At 41.3% G+C, this 15,772-nt stretch overlaps 1 protein-coding gene across 2 annotated transcripts in view; it reads left to right on the top strand.

The window, feature by feature from the left end:
* The window catches only part of SLC9A2 (solute carrier family 9 member A2), a 96,242-nt gene extending 80,718 nt beyond the window's left edge, over positions 1-15,524 (top strand). For both annotated transcript variants that reach the window (XM_047781329.1, XM_047781330.1), the window contains 5 exons: positions 3,396-3,557; positions 7,677-7,773; positions 10,223-10,354; positions 12,187-12,277; positions 13,606-15,524. In XM_047781329.1, coding sequence (XP_047637285.1) covers positions 3,396-3,557; positions 7,677-7,773; positions 10,223-10,354; positions 12,187-12,277; positions 13,606-13,976 — 853 coding nt within the window. In that variant the 3' untranslated portion in view covers positions 13,977-15,524. The remainder of the gene's footprint in view (positions 1-3,395; positions 3,558-7,676; positions 7,774-10,222; positions 10,355-12,186; positions 12,278-13,605) is intronic.
* Positions 15,525-15,772: the final 248 nt, after the last annotated feature.

The following is a 15,772-nucleotide window of genomic DNA, read 5'->3' as shown; positions in this document are numbered from 1 at the left end:
TACGTAATTGTTGGTGTTCCTAAAAATGGCATAAAAAACCAAGTGATTGTTTCCAGTATGTGGAGTATCTTTTCCTTTCCTCTGAAATCCTTAGGCTGTGGACTTCTAGTGGTTCTGCTAGAGAATTCTTGAGTCACTGGATCCTTTGAGAATGAAATGAAAGGGTCATGCAGTAGGGAAGTTTCTCACACTTGACAAAAGGCATCTAATGATAGTGAAAGAAGCTGCCTACTTGTAGCTTGGCAGAGAAGGGCATGGAAATAAAGCAAAGGAAGTCCATGCCTGATTCCTCTGCTACCTAGATCAGATGTTATTGTCTTTCATGTTGATTCTTCCTTTTGTAGCTCTCTAGTGAAAAGCTAAGACAACAACAACAACAATGGCAATAATAATAACAATAAAAAGTTTAAGAAAAAATGTTGTGTTGAGGCCAGGTGTCCTGGTTCAATGAGCTTCACATGAAATGCAAAGTAAACTTGGGAAAAAAGCTAGCCCAGTATTTTGTGTAGTGGCCAGTCAATAGCAAAGCCCTTTCAGGATGACTCTCTGTAATTATTCAGAGCCCTCCAGTATTTGGAACAAAGGACAAGCTCCAAGAACATGGGTCAACCTAGTTTCCTTTCATGGAACAGGTGTGCCTATAATCCTGGGCTTACAGTGATCACTGTAATACAATCTTTTTTTTCCTCCACAAATATGTACTGCACGCTGATTCACTTGAATATTGACAGGATAATGTTACATAACAAACCAACCCAATACTCAGCTACTCTAAAGAAGAGTCACTTGTTATTGAAGTCCTTGAGTCAAGAGGCTGAGAGTCAGCTGATCTGGGCCAGGCTTGGCTGATCTGGCCTGATCTTGCTTCTGTTTGAGAGGGTCGGCCGGTGGTCAGCTGATCCTTGAGGGCCTTCTCTGGTGTAGCCAGGGTGACATAACTCTGCTTCAGGTGACATTCACCTTTCTCCTGGGACTAAGGAGTCACTCCATCCTTCTCATGGTGATGGGGAGCTTCAGTGGGCAAGCCCATTTTTAACTCTCTGCCCCCATCATTGTGGCTGCTAGGAGCCCATTGACCAAAGCGAGTAATATTAATGAGTCCAGTGGCAGGAAGCAGGACAGAGAAGGTCCCCTAGGCCATGGTGGAAGGACATTGCCAAGTAGCATGGCAGGGGGTAGGGATGCAGGATACAGGGAGGAACTGGGACCCAATAATCTAGTCTCCCTACATGGTTATAGTGTGCTAGGCACCATTCCAGGTACTGGTGATATAGGAAAACAACCCAAAACAAAACAAAACTTGATCTGCCCATATGGATCATTCTAGTTCAAGGAGATAGAAAATAAGATAAATAAGTCCATTATATAGCCTATTAGAAAATGATGACTGCTATGGAGGGAAATATATCTGAGAAGTAGAACAGGAAGTTCTGGGGGATGCAACTCTCTTTTTTCCCCTTTTTAAAGTTTTATTGAAGTATAGTTGGTTTACAATGTTGTGATAATTTCTGCTGTACAACAGAGTGATTCACTTATACATATACATCCATTCTCTTTCAAATTCTTTTCCCACATAGATGATCACAGAATATCAGGTAGGCTTCCCTGTGCTACACAGCAGGTGTTGCAGTTCTAATGGGATGGATTAGAAAAGGCTCTTTTGAGAAACTGGCTATTGAGGAAAGACCTTAAGGAGGTCTGTGAATGAGCCCTGCAGGTGTGGGGGGAAGAGTGCTCCTAATAGGAGGAATAGTGAGTCTAGAGGCCCAGAAGTGGGACTGTGGCTGGTGCGTTTTGGGGACAGGAAGGACACCAGGGAGGCTGGTTTTGAGTTAGAGCAGCACAGCACTAAGAGGTGCCTGTCCAAACAGTGCAGGGCCTTCAGGTCACTGTACTTTTTCTCAAGCGAGAAGCAGAGGAATTGTGTGGTTTGACTTACACTTTAACAGGTTCGATCTGGCGCGTATGGATGATGGGCTCCAGGAACACAGTGGTGGAAGCAGGGAGACCGGTTAGGTGCCTGATGAGAGATGGTGATGCTTGGCCCAGGGCAATGGCAGGAACAGGGGTGAGAAATGGTTCTATCTGGTGTGTATTCTGATGGTGGAACCGACAGAAATTGCTGATGCAGTGGCTATGGAGATTTGCTAGAGATGTTATAACAAAGTACCATACATCAGTGGCTTAAATAGAAATGTCCTCATCGTTCTGGGGGCTCGAAGTCCAAGAACGAAGTGTCTGTAGATTTGGTTTCTTCCAGGGCTGTGAAGGAAGGCTCTGCTGTAGGCTTCCCTCCTTGGTCTGTAAAGGTCCTTCTGTTTTCCTGCCTCTTCACATCATCTTCCTTCTGTCCATGTCTGTGTCCAAATTTCCTCTTATAAGACACACTGGTCATATTGGATTCCGGCCCCTGGACCATCCCCTCTGGTCCTTCTGAGGCACTGGGGACTAGTGCAGGGTGATGCAGTTCAGGCCATAACATGGAATGTGAAAGACTGTGAAGAATCAACAATGACCTCAGGCTTTCTGGCCTGATGGAGTTGTCACTAACTGGAGTGGAGAGGACTTGGGAGAAGCAGGTCAAGTTTGGGACACTGACTAGAAGTCCAAGTGGAGATACTGAGCAGGAGGCTGGTGCTCATTGCTGGGGGTTGAGAGGGAGGTTGAAGCTGGAGATGCAGATTTGGGAGTCTTGGGCATAGAGATGCTATTAATGATGAGACCAGACCAGATTTCCAGGAGTGTGAGTGAAGGTGGAGAAGGGGACCAAAGACTGAACCCAGTCCCATTTAAGGGGTCAGAAAAAAGGAAAAGAGCTAACAAAAGAGGCTGAGAAGGTGGTGGGAGGGAACCCAGAGGAGTGTGTGTCCTGCAAGACAGTGTTTTAAGCAGGATAGGGCAGGAATTTATAAATGGCCATTGCATTTATATCCTGTCTCTGATGACCTCAATATGAATAGCTTCAGTGGACAGTTGGAGGCAAAAGCCTGATCTCTGGAGGTTCAAAAGAGAACTAGAGGAGAGGAATTGGAGATAGGCGGTATTAACAACATTTTTGAGTAATTTTGCTAAAGGGGGAATCAGATACATAGGAAATGTAGAAATATCTGCATTTTTATACATAATTAATGAATATTAGGTATATGTTTGTTGTGGCTATATAAAAAATATACTAATAGGTGCTACATATATACCTATACATTAATGTACATATACATTTTATATATGTATTCAGGTATGCACATATGCAAATAAATAGGATGATCAGACTAGCTAAACACTGCGACAAATTTCCTTCCCTCCTGGAGCAGTGCGAAATTAATTTGTTGTTAAAAGCAGGTTTTTTTCTTAGTGTCTTATTAATTAATTGAAGTTTTGGTTTTCTTTAATTCTAGGTTTAAGAAGTTTGATGACAAATACCTGCGGAAGCTTTTGATTCGGGAGAACCAACCCAAGTCTAGCATTGTGTCCTTATATAAAAAGCTCGAAATAAAACATGCCATTGAGATGGCCGAGACTGGGATGATAAGCACTGTCCCGTCTTTTGCTTCTCTAAAGTAAGTACTGTTTTGCAAATAAAAGTTAGTATTACCATGTCTTTCGAGATGCTTGCAACCCATAATAGTAATGGATTTGACTTGAGGCCTCAAAGCAGAATGAGATCCTGGCTAAAATGGTGAAAGCCTAGAAGTGTGCATATTATATTGGGTCATATCATGTTATGTCACATCACACCATGTTGTGTTATTTTAGAATCGACTAGTCAGAGAATACTTCATAATGTTTAGGACAATTATGCTTTTGTTACATTTGCTTTGGGCAATTCAGTGTGTTCTGAAAGTAAATCCTCTTTGGCAGGCATGTAGAAATAGAATATTTTAAGGTGTGTTATATTTGCCATTATAAATCTGCGTGCAATTTTGTACCTATTTCCTCATGGATTATTTGCAGAATCATAATTTAAGGCTTGGAAAGAACATTTGTGATCATCTGGTGCTCTGGTTCTCGACCCAGGCTATACATAAGAAATGCTGTTGGTGGAGTTCTCTTGTGGCTCAGTGGGTTAAGGACCTGGCATTGTCACTGCTGTGGCTCAGGTCACTGCTGTGGCACAGGTTTGATCCCTGGCCTGGGAACTTCTGCACACTGTGGATGTGGACAAAACAAAAATATACCGTGAGAGCATTTAAATAACACAGGTGCCTGGGTCCCACTCAGACCAATAAAATCAGGTTCTCTGGTGTTGAGGCCCAGAGTATAAGTTTATTTATAAGTTTATTAAATCTGTAGAAGTTCCTAATATGCATCCAGGATTGAGTTGTATTGACTGAGTCTGTCATCCTAATTTTAAAAATGAGAAAATAAAGGCCCAGAATGTAAAGCGACTCACATCAAATCTATAGCAGAGCAGTAAATACTGTTAGCAAATTAGTAAATGAGTTTATCATGTAAGCATCATTCCTTCTCTATCACAAAAATGACAAATTACAGGTTACACCGATTTCTTCTTTCACTGATGAGCTCGAAGCTCATTTAAACTAAATATCACCTAAATTAAAATGCTACCTATGGGAGGGTTGAAATGAGAGAGGAAGCTCCAAATCACAGCCAGCCATATCAACTACGATTTTTACTAGGACTACAGCCCCCTATGAAAAAGGATGGTAGTTTACACAATCTAGAATAAAAAGAAGTAGTGGCTAGGATGACTCAAAGCATTATATTTCATTGGACATAGAGATGATTAAGCAGAATGACTGATTTATAGTACTAGCCATGCTGATAACTCACTGTGTGACCTTAAGCCAGCCCGTCTATTTCCCTGAAATTGAATTTATTAAATTAAAAAAGGAGGTAGCCCGATTCTCAAGATTTACTCAAGCTTTACAATTTATCATCTTTCTTATGCACTGTTCCTTTTGTGGTTGTAGCAAGGGATAATTCAAATGTCTAGCTTCTCAAAAGGGAGCCATTGCCTTTGTGATCCTAGAAGAAGGAAATCTCAATTTTACCTCTGTTCACAATTCATTTTGAAGCCAGTAGAAAGCAGAGTAAAAGCAAAGGCTTTTTAAAGTTATAGAAGTAGGTAACAAAATGAATGGATAGTAGGTTACAGATGAATGATATTTAGTTAGATAAATGAATGCCATATTGACCATTCCGCTTCTCCTGAGATATTTTCTTTAGAGGAAAGTAAAGGGAGGCAGTAAGGAATTGTTTTTCTGGCAGTAATGAACTGAGTGCATGCCAGACCACACTATCTTCTGAGAAAACTAGAAAAAAAAAGGACAAAATGTATTTTAAACATCTGCTTGAAAACTGGAGAATAACCATATAGTAAGTAATGCCTTGACCAAGGGTCAAAAAAAGATGGAAGTTCAAGAAGACAGAACTGGCATTTGTTGCCATTTTCTGCCTGGAATATAGAGAATGTGTCTGTATCTGAGAGTCTAAAAAGGTAAAACAGAGGTTTTGACAGACTAATTGGTCTTACAGAATAAAATTGGAATTCAAGACCTACCAAGAAGGAGGAGCATTTGCACATACCCAGTTATAGGTTGTTACTTCTAAACCTTAACCCTCAAAGGAAAGAAGTCAAGCCTAGAATTATCTCAATTCATGATTGTTTAAACCGTCAGAGATTTAGATTACCTACATCCTGGCTGCTCAAGAGGAGTAAACTTAAATCTTCTCGAGAGGAAAATAAGATTTTAAAGAGCATTAACCTACCTCCATATTTTTTTTCATAAATAATGCCTCACAATCAATCAAAAAGAACCAAGCATATGAGTAGACAAGGAAATGTGACTGAAAATATTGAGGAAAATATAGAGTAAGACAAGAAAACAAAGAGTAATAATATGTACAAAAGGGATTGATAATTGTGTTATAAGACAGGGTCTTAAATTAGAAATAATAATATGTTTAAGGAAAGAAAATGGCATTGACACTTTAGACATCATCATGGAGATTATACAAACAAAAAATATCTAAGTGGAGTATTTGAGCTAAAATAAAGTAAGTTTAGGATCTCATTTGGTAGGTATAGAAGCAGATTAGACACAGCTGAAGAGAGAATGATTAATTGGATGACAGTACAGGAAGAAATAACCAGAATGAGGCACAGATTGAAAAAAAAAAGGATGAAATAGAAACATGTGGGATAATTCCATTTATATATATATATATAGTGAAAAGCTCAATAAGGGGATGAGGGAGAAATTGGTGGAAGCAATATTTTAAGAGATAAGGATTGAGAATTTCCCCAAAGAGATAAAGGACATGAACTCTGACAACCTCAAGCAGATTAGATAAGAAGAGAACTGAATGTAGGTACATGTTAGTAAAACCACTAAAAATCAAAAATACAAAGAAAAAATCCTAAATATACTCATAGGAAAAAGGAGACCTATTGTCTTCAAAAGAGAAAAATAAAGATAACTGATGATTCAACGAAACCAGTGGACACCATTGGTATCTTCAAAATTCTGAGGAAATAAAACAAGACAAAACAAAACTGTAACTGATAACACAGAGTTCCGTTAAGTTCTGTTCTTGCTAAGATATCCTTCAAAAAAAGTAGACTTAAAACTTAGGAACTTCTTGCCCTTGGGAACACTAGATAGCACTTCAGAACTATATTTGGGGACCATTTAGAACAGCAGGGAAGGTCACCTGTAAAAAGCACAAAAATGTGAAAAATATGTCACTAAATAGGCCATGAAAAGGACTGAGACAAGGAGGCAAAGCATGGACACATTTGGCCTCATTTGGCAACATGCATGCCTAACAACTTAGATTTTTCTTCACTCCACATGTGTCTGTGAATGACTGGGACAGGGCCATGAGTCTTGATGATGTGTCTTTAAGCAAATAGTAGCAAGTGGATGAATGTTCAAATATGGGATCCTTAAACAATGAGGATCAACTGCATACACATACATGCTGTAAATGGTGTCATTGCAGATATTTCTAATGAGGTGTTTAAAAGAATAGGCCATAGGAGCAAAATACAGCTAATTAAGTTTCTGTTGGGAAAAAATTCCAATCATATATTACTTTATTTATGGAGTATTAGAAATAATAAAGTGATAGCATTACAAGCTACTCTGGTCTTTTTTCATGAAAAACATAATTGCGTGACCAGACTCTGATAACTTGTGCATGATTAAACTTGTGTGAATGATTTTGACACTGAAATTAATGTTTTAGATTTTTTAATTATTTTAAAATAGTAGGAGTTTCCTTAGTGGCTCAGTGGTAATGAACCAGACCTGTACCCATGAGAATGTGGGTTTGATCCCTGGCCTCACTCAGTGAGCTAAGGAGCTATTAGCTGTGGTGTTGCCACAAGCTGTGGTGTACTTGCAGACATGGCTCGGATCCTGTGTTGCTGTGGCTGTGGTGTAGACTGGCAGCTGTAGCTCCGATTCTACCCCTAGCCTGGGAACTTCCATATGCCACACTTGCAGCCCTAAAATTATAAAAGAAGAATGGAATGGAGTGGAGTGGAGTGGAGTGGAGTAGAGTAGAGTAGAGTAGAATAGAATAGAATAATTCCTAAGTGTTATTCTTTAATATTCTTCCTAGATAATGAGATTGTATCTCTAAGAAAGCAAATTGATGATTCCAACACTTTTGGAACAGTAAAATATTCTTTTTCCAAACTTTCACAGTGACTGTCGTGAGGAAAAAATAAGGAAGCTCACACCTGGTGAAATGGATGAAATTCGAGAAATTTTATCAAGGAATCTCTATCAAATCCGTCAGCGAGTAAGAATGATTTATTTCGCAGATTATGTACTGGCCTTTGGCTGAAAATATGCCTTCTGACTTGATGTTGCCCAGTTATGGTGGCTGTTGCCTCACCATCATGCCACCCTCTTCAGATGCTACACCAGGCATCTTCCTTTCCTCAGACCCACTCCATTTCCTGCTGTTGGGTACCATTCTCCTCCTGGACACTTTGGTCAAGTCTGAAGGCTAGAGTCCTGGGGAGCTGGAAATTCTGCTACTCTGGGCTTGGAGATATAAAAAAAAAAGAAAAATTGTTATCTAATGGTGAAGACAGTAATCAATTACTCTTTTAAATTTTTCAAAATAAGATAGCTTTAGAACATGTTTAAAAATGTACTTAACCTTCTTTGTTATTCAGAAAGTGCAGTAGTTTCCTCCTTCCCTGTATCTTCTGAGTCCCTTTTTTCAAGCATTTGCCTTGTTAACACCTCATTCTCAGAGTTTGCTAATAATACAGCTGACACTTAGCAAATACAATTTGCCAGGCCCCATTTCAGCACATTATGTGTATTAACTCTTTTAATCCTCCGACAAGTGGTGTGATAAGTTGTCTCCATTTTACAAAGAAACTGAGGCACGGGCCACTCTGCTTGTCAGGGGTCCTGGTCACTCGTGTCCAGTCCTTCCTGTAGTTTCTAAGCTGGACTCCCCACAGCCCGTCCCCACTCCATCCAGCATTCCAGCTGTTGCACCATTTTCCTAAAGCCCCTTTTAATACAGCAGCATCCTATTTAAAATGAAGTTCCCACTGTGGTGCAGTGGTTCAAAAAACCCACTGCAGTGGCTCGGGTCACTACAGAGGCATGGGTTTGATCCCTGGCCTGTCACTGTGGGTTGAAGGATCTGGCATTGCCACAGATGCAGCTCAGATTCAGTGCCTGGCCTGGGAATGTCCATATGCTGCCAGTGTAGCCATAAAAATAAATAAATACATACATATATTTTTAAAATGAAGCAGAACAACAGTTGTGGCTTCCAGGGTAAAGTATTCTTTTACTGTTTGGTATCTATTTTGTTCTTTCTTTAATTTTCATTTTTTCAAAATTTTAAATGATTTTTTTCCCCATTATAGTTGGTTTACAGTGTTCTGTCAGTTTTCTACCATACAGTAAGGTGACTCAGTCACACATACATGCATTCTTTTTTCTCACATTGTCATGTTCCGTCATAGGTGACTCGATATAGGTCCCAGTGCTAGACAGCAGAATCCCATTGCTTATCCATTCCAAAGGCAACAATAGTTTGCATCTATTAACCCCAGATTCCCAGTCCATCCCACTCCCCACCCCCCTGCTTTTTTGGCTGCACTCATTGCATATAGAAGCTCTTGGCCAGAGATTGAATCTAAGCCTCAGCTCTACCATATGCCACAACTGCGGCAATGCCGGTTCCTTGACCCACTGCACCACAGTGGGAACTCCTGGGATCTATTTCTGAGTCCCCCTTATCCAGCATCGCTTCCACCTCTCCCTCACCCACCACCCCAGAAACCCATGGAAGGAGGGGCTGGTCTGAATTCATCCCTTGGCCCGTGTTGCTCTTTTCTGTGTCTCCACTTGGAATATCCACCCTTCCCTGTCCGTCAGTCCATATTCTCCAATTTTTACAGTTTCTCCAACACCCTCTATGACATCCCCGGCTTATCTCAGAGCTTGTACATACTACGTACATGGAGCACTTCATGATTTCATATTATTTTGTTAGCTTTAAATGCCCAATTAGAACAGCACATTCCTCGAGGCAGGAATTGAGTGTTCTGTGCTACTTTGGTTCATCTCTACTAGGTCTGCTAGGGTTCTGAGGCTAAGGATGTTCCCAAGAAGTATGCATTCATTCTATCAGAACAGGAACTCAATTGCTAGTTACAATTTATTTTAGGAAACAGATTTCTACATAGCCTACTAAAAACGTAAGCCCTGAACAGCCCTATTTTAAACATGGTGTGGCTTCAGATACCAGGACCTGATCATTGCTGGTGGAGGCAGCAGCTTTCTCATTCAAAGAACTGTTCTTAAGTTAAGCAAAGGGACACGGCACCACCAAGTGGCCCAGAGTGGTTAGTTTTTATCCCAAGAATTACTCTCCATGGAGAATGCATAAGGTGACCTGTGTTTTTCCCTAGCTACTGCTGATGGGTAAATACATACAAGGTGCTTCAAAGTAGTTGAAGGTGCTTTGCTCAATTCACTCATTTTTCTCAAGATCACACATTCCAATGAAACGTATTCACTAACTTTTATGAGAACATGAATTCTTACAAAATTTGAAATAATATTAGCTTTTATACTTTTTTCCCCTTTTGACTCTGCACGGTCATTGCTCAGTGCCTATCAGAGGTGCAAAGCCAAAGAAATGGAGTGAAGTTTCAGGTTTCCCAGGCAGTGATCAGTGTTTTGGTAAAACACCACTTGTGCTTTCATTTCAGACTTTGTCCTACAACAGACACAATCTGACCACGGACACAAGTGAGAGGCAAGCCAAGGAGATCCTGATCCGCCGAAGGCACAGTCTGCGGGAAAGCATTCGCAAGGACAGCAGCTTGAACCGGGAGCACAGGGTAAGAGGCTGCTTGCCTCTGGGAAGTGGGAGGCTTCCAAGAGCAGAGCCTGCAGCCAGTCTGGAGGGTCTGCTGACAGAATGGCCTTGGGGGGTGAGGGATGATTCACAGGAATACTGGGATAGAGTTCATCCTCAAGTCTTTCCAGATGTTTCTCCAACACCCATCATGTTCCAGACACCGTCTAGGCCCTTGGAATAAATATGCTGATGAACAAAACTGCAAAGATCCCTTCCCTTGTAGAATCCATGTTCTCGTGGGGGAGAAGGCTGTCAGGAGTGGACAGAATAAGAAAATTGTGTGTTATGTTAGAGGTAATAAGTGCCATGGAAAAAATAAACCATAAAGGGCTGAGGAAGGAGGTTGGGAGGGCAGGGAGGGGTCAGACAGGCTGCAGTTTTAAGCTGAATGGAGGGGCCAGGCTTCTTTCTGAGAGTATTATTAGACCTTTCCAGGGAGACGTGCAGCCTGAAGGTGCATCTGCCTGCGTTCATGGGAATTTTCTGTGTGTGTGGCGGGAGGAGCGGGGGCGGGGGGGGGGGCGCGGTTCAGATGCAGCATGCTCAGCATTCCACTAGGTCCAGCCTTTGCCGTATTGATGAAGAAGCCACTTTATTTATTTTTTAATCTTTTTTTATTTTATGATGTTCATTTTTTCCATATAGTTGGTTTATTAGTGTTCCATCAATTTCTACTGTATAGCAAAGTGACCCAGTCATATATATACACACACACACACAAACACACACATTCTTTTTCTTACATTATCCTCCATCATGTTCCATCACAAGTGACTGGATATAGTTCCCTGTGCTATACAGCAGGATCTCATTGCTTAGCCACTCCAAATGCAACAGTTTGCACCTGTTGACCACAGACTCCCCATCCATCCCACTCTCTCCCCCTCACTTTAAAATGGTATTCTGGGAGTTTCCATCGTGGCTCAGCGGTAATGAACCTGACTAGTATCCATGAGGACTCGTGTTTGATCCCTGACCTCACTCAGTGGGTTAAGGATCCAGTGTTGCCGTGAGCTTCGGTGTAGGTTGCAGATGTGGCTCAGATCTGGCGTTGCTGTGGCTGTGGTGTAGGCTGGCAGTAGTGGTAGCTCCAATTTGACCCCTAGACTGGGAACTTCCATATACTGCAAATACAGCCCTAAAAAGACAAGAAATAAAATGGTATTCTGACAGATTGATGGAACATAACAGAATCTGCATCTTATTTTCAGTAACCTTCTATATTGAATGGTCAGCGAACAAAACTGTTACGTGTGACAGCATCAATTAAAAGTTAAAGAAGCTAGAGACTGTGGTGTTGGAAATGCCAGCAAGAATAGCTATATAATACTACAGTAAAACTGAGCTATAGTAATACTACTTATTCCATCATTTTCAAGATTTATTAAATACAACATGGTTACTTTTTTTCATATTACTAAATCTTTCTTTAGTAATGCTCTTATAAGTGAATGTTTCCTATAGCTTTTCTTTAAGAAAACCCAGCAGTTTTCGCATCTTGTTTCTAAGGGTCCCACTTCATTTTTGTTTTTATTAGTACTGATTTCCATTATATTTTAGAAGAGGTTTTTACCTAGTGTAAATCAAATAATTATTACTTGGAACATATATGTCTAGTGTAGTCTCCAGTATGTCTATAGTACATAGACATATATATGATATACATAGATATATATAATTTATAACCCAGTCATTTTGGAAACACGAGCTAAAATTTTAATTTTTAGCACTGTTTGCCATAGAATTTTAAAGTTATAATATACAGTAAGTGACATGTGTGCCATCTAAATAAGGTTTTCTATTTTTTTACAGGCTTCTACTACAACCTCCCGATATTTATCCTTACCGAAAAATACAAAGCTTCCAGAAAAGCTACAAAAGAAAAAGAATATTTCTAACGCAGGTAATGAATACAGTTGGGGCAAAAAGACCTTAAACTTGTTTACTAATGTTTATAAAAGAGAAAATGTTTATTTTCCTTCTTTACTAATGACAGTGAGCTCAGTTGTTTGCAAATCCATCATAGTAATATGGTGATTTTTTAATCAGCATCACACCGTTTTGGAATGGAGTTCTGTGCACATTATCTGTAATTATTTTCCATGATTCCATTTGATACCACAAAAGCAAATATTGTCACCATGTGGTTAGTAAACAGGTACATAGAAAGTTATAAATCTTTGAAGGTTTTAATTGAATTCTCTAATTCTTACAATGTTGCTAATTCAAATTTTCATAACAATTTTAATATATTTTTGTAAAGGGAACCATATAATTGACTTCCGGCTACCATTATTAAAGCTTTGACATCAGAGCTAACCTCTTTATTTGATGATAATCTTTATGTAGATTCCACTCCATTTTCTGTGAACCTCAGAAGAAATATATTAGGGTATCATGTTATTAAAATGTGAGATGTAACAATAATACCCTTCTCTCTTGTTGCTTGGTTATTTAATTAACCAAGAGGAGGAAAGTCTAATGATGGTTGGTGGTACTGGAGGGTAAGGTGAGAAATGAGAAAGGGGACTCAGCAGGTTAAGGATCTGGCATTGCCGTGAGCTGTGGTGTAGGTTACAGATATGGCTTGGATCTGATGTTATTGTGGCGGAGGTGGAGGCCAGCAGCTATAGCTCCGATTGGACCCCTAGCTTGGGTACCTCCATAAGCCACCGATGCGGCCCTAAAAAGCAAAAACAAAACACAAAAATTTAAATTTTAAAAAAACGTAAGAAATACATTTTAAAAAAAAGAGACAAGAATCTTCATAACAGCATCTGATTTTTGGTCTGCTGGTAAACTGAGTGGAGCCCTCCTGGGACTGTTGGGATGGGGCAGGTGAGAGCCCAGCTGCTGCCAGGTGGTCTCAGTTTGGCATCCAGCTCCACCACTTATCTCTTGAACCCCCTGTTACTTTGCCTCTATAAGTGGGCAACTGTGAGGATTAGGTAGCTCAATGCATTTAAAAGCACCTAGGACAGTGCCTGCCACTTGGTGAGCTCTTCAGTAGTAGTATAAATACACACTCAAGGACATGGATGCTCCCAGAGCTCCTGCCAATGCCCAGGACTCAGCTGGAGTCAAGGTGAGCTCTCTGGTCTCCCCGCCCCGCCCGGACATCCTCAGGGACCGCCCCACAGGTGCGAGACCCGTGAGTGTGTTGTCCAGTTGCTTGTCATACCCTCTCATTAAAATGCCTGCCTGTGTTATCCTTCTTTTGCTTCCTGGTAGGTGGCAACAGCAGCGACTCAGACCCAGACATGGGGACCACCGTCCTCAATCTGCAGCCCCGAGCGCGGCGCTTCTTGCCGGAGCAGTTCTCCAAGAAAGCCCCCCAAGCCTATAAGATGGAATGGAAGAATGAGGTGGACGTTGAGTCTGGGCCAGGCCAGCCCCTCACCCCCCCGGCGGCCCACAGCAAGGAGGGGGGCCTCAAGTCCCCAGGCATGCTCTGCCAGCCCCTCCTCTCCAAAAGCCAGTCTGGCTGCGTGCGCGGGGACAGTGTGAATGAAGGCGTCCGGCCCAAGCCGCCCCCCAGGCTGGTCCGTAGGGCATCGGAACCTGGAAACCAGAAAGGTCGACCCGGGAGTGAGAAGCCTTAATGGAAACGGCCAAAGCAGACCTGGAGGACCGGCCCCTCCCCGCTGAGGCTTGTTCCTCCGCCATCATCACACCACCACCCAATCCACTTAGAACCGTCCATTCATCTATAGCCTGCCTTTGGGTAGTATTCACGCCCCTGGTCTGTGGGGCGGCTGCTCATCCCAAGAAGAAGAAAAATCAAAGAAAAAAAAAATCCCATAAAGTGTCTTTTATGACTTGTTGCTAGCAGTCGTATTCTTTGTGCAAGGCTGAAGAAAAAAAAAAAATCACATGTGCCTTTGTTGAACTTGAAGGACAGAACTTGAAATTTTTAACACACCCTTGTTGGTGAAAGTTTTAATATATACATATATGCCTCAGATTTTATTTATGAAAAAATGTGTATACCTGAATTAGTTTTTCAGTGAATGGCACTAAAAATACTCAGAACACCTTTCCCAGGCGTCAAGGGCAGCTCCTGAAGGATGGGTGGGGGGCGCCATCTGTGGGGATGGGGGCCTTTTCCCATCCTGAGTTGCTGGCCAGTTGTTTAAGGAAAAGCAGGGCAGGTTTAGAGAACCTAAGGCCTGCAACAGCCAGGGCATCTGGGCAGAGAAGGTGGACTAGTTCCCAGAGTGTGGCTCCTGTGAAAGTTTGAGAGTCAGTTGGTTTCCACCTTGTTCCACATTCTGCTACGTGTATGTGGGTGATACATTGAGTCCGTCTCCCCTTCCTGTTTAAATGGTACAAAGAGAGAGGTTGTGTGGGTGAAACTACCTTACGCTGTATGACAGACGCAGTGCCAACTTGTGATGACACCCCTACCACCACCACACCCCCGTGTGGGCCTCAGCCATGGTCCATAGACAGGGCAGAACCTGCTTACACCTGGCTGGTGAGACTGGGCGGAGTTTCCTGTCATGCCCATCTGCGACCACCTGCTTTAGAACTTCTCTGCAGAACATTCTAGAACTTTGACTCCAGGACAGCGGCTCTTAGTAGATAAGGATGACGGTTGATATAAACCATATTCTGATTTTTAACAAACTGGGGAGTGTTCAGGTTTTGAAGTTTATGCAGGAAGCACTTTGGAGAATGTGGGAGGGTTTTCTTTTTTTTTTTTTTGCACTCATCTGTAGTTGTTACCTCTCCCCTCACAATACATTAATAGCTCCAACTCTTCATATAAAAATTGATTCTATGAGTCTGAGTACTTTCGAAAGTACAGCAGAAAGTCAAGAAGGGGAATGCAATCATTAAAGATAAATGTTGGAATCTCTCCAACTATAGATTTTATTGGCTTGTCATTTTCCCTGAAAAAACCCTTTAAAACTTGAGTTGAACAAGACTCAATTTCTGGGCTTAGAAGTGAGATAAAGCCACTCATGTAATTCCTTGGATTCATATTGGAGAATCAGCAGAGAATACGAGTGACCACAGCATAACTGCCAGACAAACATGGATAAATTAAACAAAAAGATCCAGTACTTAGAAATCCTCTGCCATAGAGCTTAATCTTTTCTTCTGCCCTCATCAACGTGAAATAAATCTACCCTTCTTTCTCGTGTTCTGAAATCTTTTCATACCGCTAGACTGTTGGGCCTGAGAGGGGAGGGGAAACTCACGAGGTACAAGTTCATAAAGAGCACAGTTTCTTTCCCAAACTCTTCCAAGTGGATCAGTGGAAAGCAGTGTAGACACAATTAAAATCTACAAGCTCAAGACTCTGTGCCAAAATTCTTAATTTTAAATGGAAATATTTATATAAAAAATATATATTTCATCTGCTGGAAATAAATTAAAACTGACTTTTAAT

This window comes from Phacochoerus africanus, chromosome 5 (genome assembly GCF_016906955.1).
Source record: "Phacochoerus africanus isolate WHEZ1 chromosome 5, ROS_Pafr_v1, whole genome shotgun sequence".
Lineage (NCBI taxonomy): Eukaryota > Metazoa > Chordata > Mammalia > Artiodactyla > Suidae > Phacochoerus > Phacochoerus africanus.
The sequence above is the reverse complement of the archived record's forward strand: the minus strand, read 5'-3'. Positions and strand labels throughout refer to the sequence as shown.